The 15,492-nt window shown below is 58.8% G+C and overlaps 1 protein-coding gene across 1 annotated transcript; it reads left to right on the top strand.

Moving 5' to 3' along the window:
- Window positions 1-4,503: 4,503 nt before the first annotated feature.
- On the top strand, window positions 4,504-15,035 carry ECHS1 (enoyl-CoA hydratase, short chain 1). Its single transcript, XM_074999410.1, has 8 exons — window positions 4,504-4,646; window positions 8,206-8,403; window positions 10,112-10,239; window positions 10,659-10,758; window positions 11,843-11,947; window positions 13,538-13,657; window positions 14,274-14,341; window positions 14,688-15,035. The coding sequence occupies exons 1-8, from the start codon at window positions 4,562-4,564 to the stop codon at window positions 14,751-14,753; spliced, it is 870 nt and encodes a 289-aa protein (XP_074855511.1). The 5' UTR covers window positions 4,504-4,561; the 3' UTR covers window positions 14,754-15,035.
- Window positions 15,036-15,492: the final 457 nt, after the last annotated feature.

A 15,492-nucleotide genomic window follows, 5' to 3' on the forward strand; every position in this document is an offset into this window, starting at 1 on the left:
GCCCGGCCTAGCCTGCTCCGCCCAGCGCGGGGGCGACTGGAGGCGGGGGCTGCGGGGTGGCACGGGGGCTGGCGGCGGGGAGGAGGGTTGTGTTGTGCTCTGGGGAATGGAGGGGGCTGTGGTGCGGCACAGGCGCTCTGGGGGGTTGTGGTGTTGCACAGGTGCACTGTGGGGGGGCTCTGGTGCAGCACAGGCGCTCTGGGGGGTTGTGGTGTTGCACAGGTGCACTGTGGGGGGGCTCTGGTGCAGCACAGATGCTCTGGGGGGTTGTGGTGTTGCACGGGTACACTGTGTGGCGGGCTCTGGTGCAGCACAGGCGCTCTGGGGGGGTTGTGGTGTTGCACAGGTACACTGTGTGGGGGGCCCTGGTGCAGCACAGATGCTCTGGGGGGTTGTGGTGTTGCACGGGTACACTGTGGGGGGGGCTCTGGTGCGGCACAGGCACTCTGGGGGATTGTGGTGTTGCACGGGTACACTGTGGGGGGGGCCCTGGTGCGGCACAGGTGCTCTGGGGGATTGTGGTGTTGCACGGGTACACTGTGGGGGGGGCTCTGGTGCAGCACAGGCACTCTGGGGGGTTGTGGTGTTGCACGGGTACACTGTGGGGGGGGGCCCTGGTGCGGCACAGGCGCTCTGGGGGATTGTGGTGTTGCACGGGTACACTGTGGGGGGGGCTCTGGTGCAGCACAGGCACTCTGGGGGGTTGTGGTGTTGCACGGGTACACTGTGAGGGGGGCTCTGGTGCGGCACAGGTGCTCTGGGGGGTTGTGGTGTTGCACGGGTACACTGGGGGGGGGGCCCTGGTGCGGCACAGGCGCTCTGGGGGATTGTGGTGTTGCACGGGTGCTCTGTGTGTGTGTGAGAGAGAGAGAAAGTAGTGTTGGACGAGCAGGCTCTGATTTTAGTGACCCCCTCAGCTCCCACGGGAGCCTTTTGCCAAGTCTCCCCGCGGCAGTGCCGGAGACGGAGAGGCGGATTGCATCTATATCTGGGGCACGGCTGGATTACACCGCACTCTCTGATGGCAGCACTCCCTGTTTTCTAGCCATTGTGTGTCAAACAGTTAGGATTAGCAGAGCAGTGAGCTGGATGGGGAAGGGTACGGGGCCAGGGCCGGGGTCAGGGCATGCAGGCAGGGGCGAAGGGCAGACAGGGTGGGGTATGCCTCTCCTGCATGCTTCCTTGTCTTCCTCCGGCTACTGCCCCCCATGCTGAGGGGGGTCCCAGCAGGAGCCTGGCCTGTACTGCGTGCCCAGCCTGATCTGTGGTGCCTGCTCTGCCAAGGGCCAGCCAGCATACCAGGCTGGGATCCCATGAGCTGAGGGGGCAGCATTTGCTCTCCGTATTCTTGTGCGCCTGGGGCCTTGCTTGTGCAAGTGCACGCATGCATGAGCACAAGGGCGGGCGGTGCTTGCATGCATTGTGGCTGTGTGCATGGAGGAGGAGTGTGTGGAGCTGGGGGTGAGTCCGTGTGCATGCTGCAGACGGGGGGGAGTACACACGTGTCGGTCCGAGGTGGGCACCTTGCACGTACACGCCTCTGTGGCTGTGCGTGCCACGTTAGGCGGGTGTCTGCACAGAGCGGTGGAGATGTTATTTATAGAATCACGGAAGAGATGGAAAATTCCCCGGCTCGGCCTCAGGGCTAGCACAGGCTGTTTCCGTCACAGATGCGTTCTCCAGCACTTCGGCCACCCCCGAGCAGTGAGCTTCCTTCCACACGTCTGCTGTGCCTCCTCCGCTCGCTCTTAGGGAGCCTCTCCAGCTGTTTGCACAGAGCTTGGTTATGTCGCTTTCAAAATGCCGCGAGGACTCTGCTGCCTGTAACGCACCTGGCAGGGCTCACAGGTGTGCGTACCAGCCTCAGGGCAGGCTGGTAGGAAGCAGGGCACACTGCCAGACAGGCTCTGAGTCCTCTGTAGGTTTCCGCCACCAGCTACCAAATGTGATCTGCTCAGGCACAAAGGAGTAACCCTGGAGTTGCCAACAGTCCCTTCGCTGCTCCAGGCTGTCTCATCACCCAGGTGAGCCTGCCTGTGGCAGATCAGGGCTATAACTAGCTACTTCTGCACCTGGGAAGGGAATTCTCTCCTGCCTGATGGTGGCAACACCTTCCCCAGGCTGTAGCCTGCCCCGTGATTGTTCTTGCCCTGTTCCAGCCTCACTCCAACCCTGCTCTGGACTGCTGACTTTCAGCTCGGACCACTAGGCATGACCATCTCCATCTCAGTTTCTGGCAGATTGAGCAGACTCAACCCTGATCTGGCTCAGGGAGCTCCTGTGCCTGCAGGTGCCCTCAGTAATTGAAAGGACGTCTCCATGTGGCTGCATGGATGAGATAGGAGGACTAGTTCAAGGTCCCCATGTAAAAAGCTTCTGAGGCTCACAGGCCCTTGCAGCCTCTGATTTGATTCAACGCCTCCACCTTATTCAAGGGGAATTAAAATCACCCTGGAACTTGGCCAGAGGGAACCACAATATCGCTGATGTTCAGTGATGGGACCGTCCTCCCATGGCAGTCAGACACAGAACAGGGGTCTTGACTCACTACTTGGACGTCTCTGGACCTCAAGGAAGCTGAACTGTGGTAACCTTGGCCTGTTCCAGATCATTCAGCAGAGTAATCCCATGGCCTTCAAGTTCTAGGTTTCTTGTGCCATGCAGATGTATCCAGGATTCCCTGTGTCCCTGTTAAGGAAATATGTGGCCAACCTGCATCCTGGATGTCCACATCCAGAAACCTGCCAGGGGTCAAACTTTTCCGATACCTCAGCAAATCAGAACAACCAGCCTCACTCTCTGTTAGCACCTGTACACTGGCCCATTGTAGGGCTCTACTAGGTGGTCTTTCTACATGTGATTAACCTGTCTTGTTCATTCAACAGAAGGCCTCTTGTACTGCTGCAGCCCCTGAAAGATGGGTCATTAAGTATCATGTGACCAAAGAACGTACAGGTTCTGCCCATGTCATTTTAAGGCAAAATAAAGGATGTTTCCTTTTCAAGTGATTGTTGCGTTATAGAAGAGATTTGAATTGTTATAACAGGAGGAAAAATAATATTGAAAGAGATGAACAGCTAATCTGTGTAATTTGGGAATATTAAATTTGGCAAGTAGAGGGAAATTTCATTTAATAGTTGTGGTTAGGAGAAAAATACAATCCTTAAAGTGAAGAAAACCAAAAAATATTTTAAGGAAAGGTCAGAGATTTGCTATTCAACAGTACCATCTTCTGGGCAGATGAGAAACAGCTGAGTTCTAAGAGCTCAAGATGGCAAAGGCCCAATAGAAATGAGAAGGTCACCTCTCAGCCCTGAAAACCTGCCATCAAAACTGAAGTTATTGGGTGGGCTTCACAGGTGCCCCACCCCACAAATAAGCTGGAGGATCTAAGAGTGGTACCTGATACTTGGCCCAGCAGGGACCACAGTGTTATTTATGGCTGCCTCAAGATCGGCACATCTAATCCTGCATTTCCTGGGAACATGAGAATGTATGTGGATGTTAACATACAGCTGTCTGCAACAGAGTCATTGCTGCCCGGAAACACCAACCCATAGGAAGAGCATTGACTGGGACAGAGAGGCAGCACTGCCTAGGGACATCACACAGGCTCTTTACTATCAGTGGCACCAATGAGACATGGTCCTCCAGCAGCTAGAAGGGCACAGTACACAATCAGGCTCCAGCAGGTGAGATAAGAAGGCCTGTCTCCTCCTCTCAAAGGGAAAGCTGGGTGGGGCTGGGCTGGGAGAACTGAGTCAAGGAGCTGAACTGAGCTGCCTGGTGTTGCCCTGGGAGAGTGGAGAGGATTGAATGGGTGTGTGGCTGTTTATTGGCTGGGCAGTGCCAGGCCCCCGTGGGCTGGCTGAGCTGAATTTCAATGCTCTCTCCAAGGGCACAACGAGGATGCCCTGTCTCCAGCGAGGTGGGCGACATCCTGGGCAGATAAAGGCCACCCGAGAGCAGAGCAGAGGGGGGAAAGGTCCAGCCCCACAGTAGCTAGTGCTCCAGTTCAGCCAGGTTTGTGCTAGTACAGGCCACCCCACTGTGGGAACCTGCAGCATCGAACAGCTCCTGAGCAGCACTAAGGAACTGGCTGCATGGATGCTAACCCCATCAGGTACCCTCATAGCACAGCCATGATTCTCCCCCCTGCTCTGGACCAATTCACAGGCACCTGACCCTCCCCTGAACCCCCTGACTCCCCCTCCCTGCACCCCCTCAGCCCCCTGAGTCCCCCTCCCTGCTCCCATGGATTCCCTGCTCCCTGCACCCCCGACTTCCCTTCCCTGCACCTCCTGACTCCCCCTCCCTGCTCCCCTGCACTCCCTGGCGCCCTCCCTGCACCCCTGACCCCTCCAATCGGGGTAAGTGCCACTCACAGTGCTGGAGGCGGGGCTAGGCCGATCAGGACTGGGAGTGGGCGGGGTTATGCAGATGAAGGAAGCCACTGAGGCTGGAGCCCCGCCCTCAGGGTTGCGGGGGGGCGATGACCCGAGGGGGCGGAGCTTGGTTCCTGCAGGCCCCGTGGCTCGGCTCCGCCCGGCTCGGTTCCGCCATGGCCGTCCCGCTCCGCGCGTTGCTGCGCTCCGCACCGGCCCGTCTGCCGCAGCTGCGAGCCCCGGCCCGGCCCTGCTCGGCCGGTGAGCGGCGCGGCCGGCCCGGGCCGCTGTCCGGGCGGGGTTGGGGTCCCGGGGTGTTGGGGGTGGGGTCCTTGGGTATAGGGGGGCTGGAGGGCAGGAGTTGAGGTTCTGGGGTGCAAGAGGACAGGGGCTGGGGTCCTGGGGTATAGGGGGGCTGGAGGGCAGGAGTTGAGGTTCTGGGGTGCAAGAGGACAGGGGCTGGGGTCCTGGGGCATAGGGAGGCTGGAGGGCAGGAGTTGAGGTTCTGGGGTGCAAGAGGACAGGGGCTGGGGTCCTTGGGTATAGGGGGGCTGGAGGGCAGGAGTTGAGGTTCTGGGGTGCAAGAGGACAGGGGCTGGGGTCCTGGGGTATAGGGGGGCTGGAGGGCAGGAGTTGAGGTTCTGGGGTGCAAGAGGACAGGGGCTGGGGTCCTGGGGCATAGGGAGGCTGGAGGGCAGGAGTTGAGGTTCTGGGGTGCAAGAGGACAGGGGCTGGGGTCCTGGGGCATAGGGAGGCTGGAGGGCAGGAGTTGAGGTTCTGGGGTGCAAGAGGACGGGCTGGGGTCCTGGGGCATAGGTGGGCTGGAGGGCAGGAGTTGAGGTTCTGGGGTGCAAGAGGACGGGCTGGGGTCCTGGGGTATATGGGGGCTGGAGGGCAGGAGTTGAGATTCTGGGGTGCAAGGGGGCAGGGGCTGGAGGACAGTGAGGGGTTGGGGTCCCCCGGTGTTTCTGGGGGCAGGCCCAGCAGGCCGATTCAGTTCCTTGTAGATAGCTGGGCACACTGGCTCCCCCCCCCCGGAGCCTGCTGCCCTTGGCCAGCTGGGTTCTCCAGCCACTGCTCCCCTTTGCCCGTTGCGTGTTGGGGAGCATTGGGCGGGTGCTCCCCAAGGACCTGTGTGCTTTGGTTGCGTGTGCTCCCCCAGCTCCTCAGGAGATCTTGTCCGCTGGTGCTGGCTCCCTGCATCGGCCCAGGCCTGTGCCAGCCCTGCAGCCTGGGGTTCCTGGCTTAGGTCAGTGGTGGGTGCACCCAGGGGCTGAGCCATGCTTGGAGGTTGCTGGCTGGAAGATGGCAGGGCCTCAGGCCCAGCCATCATGGCCGGCTGCAGAGCTGTTGTTGCCCGAAAGCAGAGGGCAAAGTTCTGCGCCTGGAGTCCTGCTCTGTACAGAGGAATTTGGTTCTCCCAGCAGTGCCCCCAAGAGCTCAGTGCTGCCTTGCACTGTGGGTGGCAGCCAGGCCGGAGCTGTGCCTGTCTCCCCTTGAGGCTGGCAGGGGAGAGGGGTTGGCACTGCATGAATAGCCTGCTCCGTCCTTTGGGCTGGAGGCCAGGCCTGTGACCCCTGTCCTGAGGACGAGGACACAGGGTGCTCCTGGGGGGGCCCTGCAGTCATCCTGAGGTGCCTCCACATTCAGTCCTTCCTCAGTTATTTCAGCGTGTGTGGAAAGGGCCAAACATGCGGGAGAAGGAGACGGGGACCCAGGGTCAGATTTAGTGTGGGCAAATCTTCCCCTGCTGCTCCACCAGCGCAGAGGCTAGGTCGTTCTCCAGGTGCGCTGGACGGAGCACACTGAACTGGTGTGGAGCTGGGTGAGGGACTGAATGGCTCCGGGGAGCTCCCTGCAGCTGGGTTCCCACTGGCTGTTATTTGGTACTGGTTCTTTTCTGCCACAGCCATGGAAAGTTCCCCGGAGGCCTGGCCCAGATCTCCTCCCTCACCATTGCTGGGGTGAGGATGATGGGAAAGATAAGGGTCTCTTCACTGACGACCCAAAACCTGTCCCCGCCCGGGCTGGGTTCTTCGTGGCTGCACTGGTAAAGTCACAGGGATGTTAACTTTCGAAGCACTGACTTTACCTCTGCATGGGTGCAGAGTGCCTGGCAGATTCCTTCTCCTTGGTACGTTTGGGCATTGGTTGAGTGTGCTGGAGAACAGGTTGTGGTGAGCTCTGACCACTGTTCCCTCTTTTCCCTCCACGTGTAGAATAAATTTTGTTACATGCACCAAGGTATGTGTGGACGTGCACCACCCATAGAAACACACACTGCTGGCTGAGGGTGCTCTGCTAATCAGCTGGATGGCACCTGAATCTTTCCTGGGCAGCCATCCCAGGGCTCAGCTTATGCTGAGCTGTGACACGCACACCAAGTTCCTATCATAGTACAAGGCACAAGTGACAGCAGCTTGTGCCCCAACAAAAATAGGGGGTAAACAGACCCAGAAATATGGGGTCAACGTAGGCTGATGCAGCAGAACTCTCGTTAGCAGGAATGCTTTCGTGTTCCCTGTGAAATTACTCGCTCTTGGGAGAGAAGTGAGGCTTTGGGAGAGATTTGCACAGAGCCCAGACAGGTAGTAGTTTGGCAGATTGAAATAAGGAGAGTGGGGGTGAGGATGTGAACTGGAACTAACCTAGTCATGGGAGGAACACAGTGTGCCTTGGTGCACACAGAAAAATTTATTCCACAGCTGGATGGAAAATAGTAGCAGGAACGCTGCCACTTGGGGCAGGAAAACTTATTTAGCCCGAGTAAACCTTCTGCAGGACCTGGCGTGTAAACAGGGTCTTTGTTCCTTTTGGCATTTGCCTGCTCACGTCCTCCCCGTGGAGCTGCTGTGGTCATGACTGTGACATCCCATACGCACGGTTAAGGTGTCAGTTGTGGAGTGAGCAGCCGGGACACCTGCAGCCCCTGAGCAAGGGAGCACCTGGGCAGTTATTCCTCCCTTTGTGCCTTCATTCTGCCGCCTGCCAAGCAGGGTGCTGCTCCTTTGTGAAATGCAGCGTGAAGCCTGTGTGTGGGTTACGTGGTGCTCTGGTGGGGTGAAAGGCGGGAGAGATGTATTGCTGGAATGCTTCCATTCTCTGTACACGGGACGAGAGGCTGGCCGCTGATAGGCATAGCAATATCTGTTCCCTCCTGCTCCGTTTTCCGCCTGGTTAATTCAGGAATTTGTCTTCCAAGAAACCAACCTCAAGGGCAACTAGAAAATCACCCTCGCCGTCATGTCTCTCTTGTTCAAGGCGCACGTGAGGCACCTGCCCTGCAACACGGGGCAGGTGAACACACTTCAACGGCCCCACGTTCCCAGACCTGAAGGATCGGTGGGGAGAAAACGTTCCTTTTCTTCTTTTATTGTTTTTTCCAGTTGTGCACTTGACGGCACTTTGCAGAGTCAGCTTCACTCATGTCCTGCCTAGCTAGGGAGGGGTAATGGCTAACTGGGAAAGGAGTCTGATAAAACTCAGCAGTGGAGCAGATTAACGGTGGCCTTGGAAGAGCGTTGGAAAAGGGGGCTGGAATTAGTTGTGACTAGGCGAACTCCAGCGTGGACAGAGCCTGGGCCCCATCGCAGTCCAGGTTCACGCAAGCTCGGGGAGGCAGCTTTTGGGATTTCCACACCGGCACAGTGGCGCATAGCAGCTCAGCGTCAAGCAGCAGTGGGACCACTCCACCTGGGTGCAGAGTGTGGTCGCTGGGGCCTGCAGATGTGCGGTGTGGGGTGGGAATGGCAGAGGAGGGGTGGGCAGATAGGAGGGGGACCCCAGGCCTGTATGGTGATGGCGTCCCTTCCCCTGGCAGGCCCCCCGTTCCAGTACCTAGTGGTGGAGAAGAAGGGGGCGAAACAGAACGTCGGCCTGATCCAGCTGAACCGGCCCAAGGCCTTGAACGCCCTCTGCAACAACCTGGTGGAAGAGATGAACCAGGCCCTGGAGGCCTTCGAGAAGGACCCTCAAGTGGGGGCCATCGTCATCACAGGCAGCGAGAAGGCCTTTGCCGGTAGGCAGGGAGCACACCCGCGGCTCGCTGGGGCGGGGGGGCTGGAGGTGGCTTTGAGGCATTGCCCAGGGCTGTGCGAAGCACCATTCTGCGTGCGAGGGCGTGAAGCTGGCCTTTGCCCAACGTACGCACGCCAGCTCAATCGGAGGCATCTCTCGCTGACCCGGCTGCTGGTCTGCAGCACCGGAAGAACCCCCCATTCCTGCAGGAGGTGCCGGCGCTGCCCTCGGCTTTTGTCCAGTTCAATTTAAATGTCCCACCCCGGGAGAAAACACAAGTCACCCGGGGTCATGACTAGGGCCTGGCTTTGCCGTGGAGAACCCCGTGTGAAGCCTCGCGATGGAGGATTATTTTCAAAGTAGGGGTGTTAATGGTTAACCAGGAAGCCTTGTCTTGAACCAGGGGCCAGCAACCCAAAGAGCAAGAAGAACCATTTTTTTTCCAATTTGTTTAAAAAAAAAAAATCTCAATATTTCAAGAGCCACGCTGCGTGTGAATTGAAATCCAGCGCACATGCAGTGACCTGTAATGCAACACGTGTTCCCTGCAGGACGTTCACAAACTTTTGACATAGTCTATTTCCTCACACTTCCCACGTGCGTTTGTTCCACTGGCTTCCTGACTGTCACTCCCGAACCTTCTCTCTCGCTGGCAGATGCTCGTGGGAGTAATCCAGCGTTTTGAGATCACGTAGCATTTGCCACTTAGATGGGGGTTCTTCATTTTGGGGCTTTTAGACCCTTGCCCTGTATCAAAAATAGTCAGGAGGGGTTTTTCATTTTTATGAATTTATTTTCCTCTGCAGTTACAGCACTGGGAGACACGAAGAAGTCCTTGAAGAGCCGCAGGTTGCAGAGCCCTGTCCTAAATGGGGCTTACTGTTACGGTTAACTAGTAGAGGCTGGAGCAGGCCTCATCTGGCATGAGCAGGGTTTGCTCCAGCCCCGTGGGGCCACCGCAGGTGGGGTGTGCTCCAGTGTGGCCTGGGGGAAGTCTGCTGGACAGGATGCTGCGCGAAGCCAGGGGTGGAGCTACCTCCCCAGTGCCCCTCCCACCCACCTGCCTGTTTAATGGTTAACTGGTTAAACCTGGCATTTAACTGCTTAACTCCTTCCTGGGGATCTTACACCATGCTGGCCTTGAAACAGAGATGTAACCACGTCTTCCAGGCCCACCGCAGCTTCAGCATCACACCTCTGTCTGTGCGTGCTTGACCTCCCACTCTGCTTACAGTAACCCCGGTGATCAAGGTGCAGGAAGAGAGTGGAGAAAATAATATTTCTCTTTTCCATGAGGAACTCCGAGCATAGTCAGTTCCACTGGTTCCCCAGCGAACCTAGGAGTCCTTCACCCAGGAACAGGTGGAAGGAAAACGTGCACAAAATAGCCCATTTCTGTGACTTTTGCAAACCACACACTGTATCAGGGCCACTCAGAGGCCGGGCTTGGCCCAGACAATATGCCCCCATGAGTTTGAGATGAACCAGTTGTGGGCTGTCCACTTACTAGCCAGAGGATGTTGGAGAGACAAGGTGGGGGTGGGGGGTGGTATTTTGTATTGGACCAACCTCTGCTGTCGAAAGACAAGTTTCGAGCTTACACAGAGCTGCTCTTCTGTTCTCCTGAATAACATCTAATATCCAACATGGCTACAGCCGCGTAGATCGTTTCCCTGTTCATCCCACCTACCATCTCTTCTCTTTCCCAGCTGGAGCAGACATCAAGGAGATGCACAACAGAACCTTCCAGGAATGTTACGGGAGCAATTTCCTTGCCCACTGGAACAAAGTCACCACGGTCAGGAAGCCAGTCATAGCAGCTGTGAATGGCTATGCTGTGAGTTTGGCTTTTCTATTCCCTAACCAACCCTGCAGCCTAGACTGTTTCTTGGTAATCTTGCATGGCGGGTAACGGCTGCGTCGTCATCTCAGCCAGCTCCAGGCAGGCTCAGGCGCCGCAGTGGTTAGCCTTGGGATACTTTCTACGAAGCTGTTTCTCTTTGGCCTCCTTGAGTGATTTCTGTCACCCTGTGCTGGTCGGGGCAGCAGAATGGAACTTGGTGTCAAGTCCTGGCTCAGCCGTATGCCTGTGGGCCAGCAATGTTCATTACCGCGGGCCTCAGTTTCCCCTCCCTGCTGCCTGGGGCCTGGATGAATGTCACACAGCCTGCGAGGCCTTGGGTCCCTGGCAACCTACAAGTCCTCGTGTGCCGGGTGGGGCTATGCTAGTTCTAACACACACCCCTCTCCCCGCAGCTGGGCGGTGGCTGTGAGTTGGCCATGATGTGCGACATCATCTATGCTGGCGAGAAGGCGCAGTTTGGCCAGCCCGAGATCTTGCTGGGAACCATTCCAGGTAAGCCACGCTGGGGCGACAGGTACAGCCAGGCTCACAACCTTCCCAGCCCCAGCGGCATTAGGGAAATGAGCTGTGCTTAAGGCACCGGTGACACACATGGTAAATGCAGCCTGGAAACTGACCGCTTGGATGGAAACATGAGCGTGACTGGTTCAGACCAAGGCACCACTTGTGGGCCTGGTTCATTGTAAATCCCAGACTACCAGGCTTTCTCACTGTGACAGCCCTCTGGGGCCTAGCAGCTGCCCGATCCCTCCAAAGAAATTACGTTGAGAGGCTGCAGAGACAAATGTCAGTCTGGCAACTTCCTAATGGCCACTCTGCCATTCTGTGGTCCCATTCAGTGTTCCCTCTGATCTTTGCCATCCACGTGCAAAATAAATTTTTACACACGTGTGTGAGTGCGCACCACCTTTAGTAACTAAACCTACCTGTGGGTGTGCCGCTAATAAACTGGGTGGCACCTGAATCTCTTCTGAGCAGCCACCCAGGCACTCTTAGTGGGAAGTCTGGTCCCATTCCTCTTTCAATGCTTGGGGCCTGCCTGCTGCCATCTTTTTGCACGTGTGTCTCCAGCACCCGGGATCTGGGGGTCTTCCACCTGGCTGAGGCGTTGTCAGGCTACTTGCTTGTCCAGATACCCCTGTCTCATCCAAGGTCAGGTGATGTGTTGTTGAGTTATCTGGAGCCGTGTGTTCAGTATTCAGCGTGCTTTACTCTCTGACCGGCCCACCTGTTTCTAAGCACATGGCCGCTGCAAATACCCTGCAAGGAATGAGATTCCTGAACTTGCCCTGACCTCAGATTCCAGATGCTGAAGACATTTCAGGGATCCAGAACGCATCCTTTGCCTAGATCTGTGCAGGTACCGTTCTAGGGCTCACGTCCAGAGGGAACGGCAGGCGACTGTGTCCTTGAGTGCCCAGGCTGGGGGAGGGTACGGTGGTATCCGGGACCGAGGTAGAGCCCTGTGATGCAGTACCTGCCAGCAGGTGGAAACACACCGCTCTCTTACTGTGATTGGGAAGTGTCTCCTGCCTGCCCCTCCCGAGCTAATTGCAGCCTTCGTAACTGCCTGCAGGAGCCGGCGGGACTCAGCGACTCACCAGAGCGGTGGGCAAGTCTCTGGCAATGGAGATGGTCCTCACCGGAGACAGGATCTCTGCTCAGGAAGCCAAAGAAGCAGGTGCGGGGGTGACTGGGGGCGCCTTCCTGCAGGGCCCCTCCTGCAGCTCGGGGTGGGCTGGGAGGGTGATCTGTGGGAGTGACTCAGGCATCGTTTGTGGTTTGGTTGAGGGTCTTGGGACTGACACGGGAGCAGGCGGATTCTGGGGAGGGCTCCCCACATGCATATCCATGGATGCCCAAGATCCCCCTGGCTCTGTGCCTTGGGCGTCTCCCTCAGTTAAAGCAACAAGTCTGGGCAGAAATCGCATCCTCCCCAATCGGCCATGACGGGGCCTCCCAGCCCTGCCACAGCGCAGATCCTTCCCTGGTCCTCACAGCCAGCCGGCCATCCCCGTGGCGCACCGTGGGACATGGCTTCCCCAGGCCGCAGACTGAGCAGCGTGAGAAGGGCTTTCTAGCAAGGTACCTGGCTGGAGGCAGCTGGGGCACATGGCTGTGTCTGACAGCTGACTGTCCCATGCCGATCCGGCCTCTGCCGGCCATTTGCCCGCCGCTCATCCTGCCGCTGCGGGTCCCCCCGAGGCAGTGCCTGGCGTGGCTCCTCTTGCCACTGTCCCGGGACTAACCGTTCCAAGAGAAGGGGGCGTCCCTGGGCAGGATTTCCTTCCCCACGCGTTCTCCCCTCAGTGGTCCTCCCCAGGCCAGCTCCAGGGCTGCTTGGCCCAGCTGACAGGCAAGGGGGCTCCTGGGGTCCAGCCAGGGCAGCAGCTCATTGCACCCCATGGCCCTTCTGGGGGTCCACCTGCCCAGCGGGAACTGCTGGGCCCAGCAGCTGAGGCTGGCTGGAGGGGGCCCTACTGCACTCTAGCTCTGTGCTGGCCCATGGCACTGCACAGACAGCAGCTGTCTGCCCCTTGGCTGGAATAGAAAGGCCAGCGACTGTGTTCCCTGTAAGCCGGGCGCTTGGGCAGTCACCCAGGAGAGATTCAGGTGTAGCCCGGCTGATTGGCACAGCACCCCCGGCTGGCAGCGCGTTTCTGTAGGTGGTGCACCTCCCCACAGGCCTGGGTGCGCAGAACAAATTTATTCTACCTATAAATGGAAACCAATAGTGGGAACCCTGGTAGCAACCTGGCCTCCGTTCTATCTCCCAGACAGAGGTTGGCCATTGTCCCTGGGGGTGGCACACATTTATTGCCTGCCCCTGGACCCCGGGGTTTCATTTGGACTCCCTGTGAGAAAGCCAAGGGTTCAGCACGAGGCACCAGCTGCTGCTCAGTGGGGGGCATGCAGGGAGCCCGGACAGGCCTTTGGATGCTGCCTGGGCTGGCTGCATGCTGGGAGCTTTTGGTGGGTTCTATGGGTTCCCCCATGGCTCTGTGCTGGCCTCTGCCACAACTGGGCTCAGTTCAGAAGTAAGGGATTCGCTAGCAGTAAACGCAGCCTGGGCTCCAAGGCTGGCCAGGTCCTGTCTGGCTCAGGCCCCATCGGCCATGAAGCGCTGGCTGTGGGCGAGGGCAGATTCAGCTGTCGTTGGCACTGCACAGCCAGGGCACCTGATGGGGGAGAGGGCTGTATGGCCAGGCCGCCACTGCTGGCTTGGCGTGTCAAGTGCTGGCAGACCCATAACTCCCTCCCTCCTCCCCAGGCCTGGTCAGCAAAATCTACCCTGTGGAGAAGCTGCTGGACGAAGCCATCAGGTGCGGGGAGAAGATTGCCGGGAACTCGAAGCTAGTCACAACCATGGCCAAGGAAGCTGTCAACACAGGTGCTGCCAGGCTGGATGGGGCTCAGCAGGGGGCTGGCTGGCTCTCAGGACCTGCGGCAGAGGGGTGATGTCCTGTTGTGAAAGAGGGGGTGTGGGGTTTCCAGGACAACTGCACCTTCTGTCCCCCTCCATGAGCCACCCCAGGCAGGCCCCTCGGACGTCCCCCCGGTCCGTGCCTCAAGTGAGGCGGTCTTGTTCGGGCTCAGGGGTTGGTGGGGTGGTGGCCTGGGATAGGCAGGGGGCAGACGAGGTGATCAAGGTCCCTTCTGGTCTCCAGTTCTGGGCCCCCAGCTGTGCAGCGGGTGGTGTGGCAGCATGACAGCCTTTAAAGGTGAGCCCAGCTGTGTCCCGTCTGCCTAGCCCCTTGCAACCCGCGTGCTCTGCCGCAGGGCCGTATGCACGGGCAGCCTGGTGCGTCAGCCCGGACGGGGCGACTGCCTGGCGTTAACCCTGTCACTGCTGATGCTTTTCCCAGAAACCTCCCGCTGGCGTGGCCATCCTGTGCTCCCCAGAGAGCTCAGACAGCTCCTGCAAACAGTTGGGGGAGGCAGGGGACGCGCCACCGAACCGTCCCTTTTCTTCTCACCCACCTCTGCCGCTGGCTCCTCTTTTTCAGCCTTCGAGATGACGCTGAGCGAGGGCGTTAAAATGGAGAAGAGGCTCTTCCACACCACCTTTGCGACGGTGAGTACAGGCCCATGCAGCAGGGTCGGCGATCTTTGGCCCCCCGGTTAAAGAGCTGTGGGGCCCAGACAGCTCTCTCTGGACGCTGACCGCCTGCAGGTACCGCCCCCGCTGTTGGATCCTGCCCAATGGGAGCTGACGGAAGCAGCACAGGCCACAGGGACAGGCTCACCCTGCTTCCTGCAGCTCCAATTGGCTGGGAGCAGCGAGTCACGGACAGGCAATGTAAATGAGTGTCTGGCGAGGTGACCCTGATGTGCGCGTGGCGAGGGCTGCCGGCCCCTGCCGTAGAGCGACTCCTGTGCAGCCTGCGGGCTGAGCCCCTCTGCCTGCCTGTCTGTCTCAGGATGACCAGAAGGAAGGGATGGCAGCCTTCGTGGAGAAGAGAAAGGCCAACTTCACAGACCACTGAGCGCCGGCGTGCCCTGGCCTGCTCCCGTGCCGTCTGGGGCTGGCGGATAACCCTCTGGGCCCGCGCTGAGCCGTGCCCATGCTGCTGCCCTGGAAGGAAAGGCCCTTTGGCTGACAAGCGCTGCGTTGCCCCGGCGTTAGGATGGAGCTGTGTAGCCAGCCTCAGGTTTGGGTCATCGGACAGTGTGGGGAAGGGAATTCTTCCCAGCTGCACCTCAAAGGACCCGTGGCCGTTGTCCGTGGGCCGCACATTGGTGTGATCTTTATTAAAGGGCTCCCTGGCTGTGTGCAGCGCTGTCCTTGTTGGGGGTCCGGTTCCGCCTGCCTGCGTCCAGCGCGTTGGTGCAGGCTCCGAGACTGGGGACAAGGCGGCTCCGCGCTTTGGGGCGGTCACAGGAAGCAAAAGGCCGCTGGCCGGGAGCCCTGGAGACAAGCGCCCGGGGTAAAACAGAAGGAAACCTCCAACGCCCGAGACCCCCTCAGACTCCTCCCGGCTCCATCAGCCCAGCCGCGCCTGGATCGTGTCCCTCCTCTGTGCTGGCTGGGCGTGCTGGTCTCTGATGGGGCTGCTTGTTGCAGTTGCCAGCCTCTCCTCGGGCTGGGTGGCGGTGGGCTTTGGAAGCCCCTGGGCTGAAGTGGGTCTGATCCTAGTGCTGAGTGACCAGCTCGCGGAGGGGACGGAGGTGCTGGAGGCCTGGCTTGCAGAGACATGTCCTCACAAAAACCGTGGGAGTGGCCGG

The sequence above is a fragment of the Carettochelys insculpta genome, chromosome 7 (assembly GCF_033958435.1).
Source record: "Carettochelys insculpta isolate YL-2023 chromosome 7, ASM3395843v1, whole genome shotgun sequence".
NCBI lineage: Eukaryota > Metazoa > Chordata > Testudines > Carettochelyidae > Carettochelys > Carettochelys insculpta.

What these genes read in the sequence shown, in the direction of transcription:
- ECHS1 (XM_074999410.1), top strand. Translation starts at nt 4,562, where the DNA reads ATGGCCGTCCCGCTCCGCGCGTTGCTGCGCTCCGCACCGGCCCGTCTG. An exon ending in CTTGCTGGGAACCATTCCAG is followed by an intron (nt 10,759 to 11,842) that starts GTAAGCCACGCT and finishes AACTGCCTGCAG; the next exon opens with GAGCCGGCGGGACTCAGCGA. An exon ending in CAAGGAAGCTGTCAACACAG is followed by an intron (nt 13,658 to 14,273) that starts GTGCTGCCAGGC and finishes CCTCTTTTTCAG; the next exon opens with CCTTCGAGATGACGCTGAGC.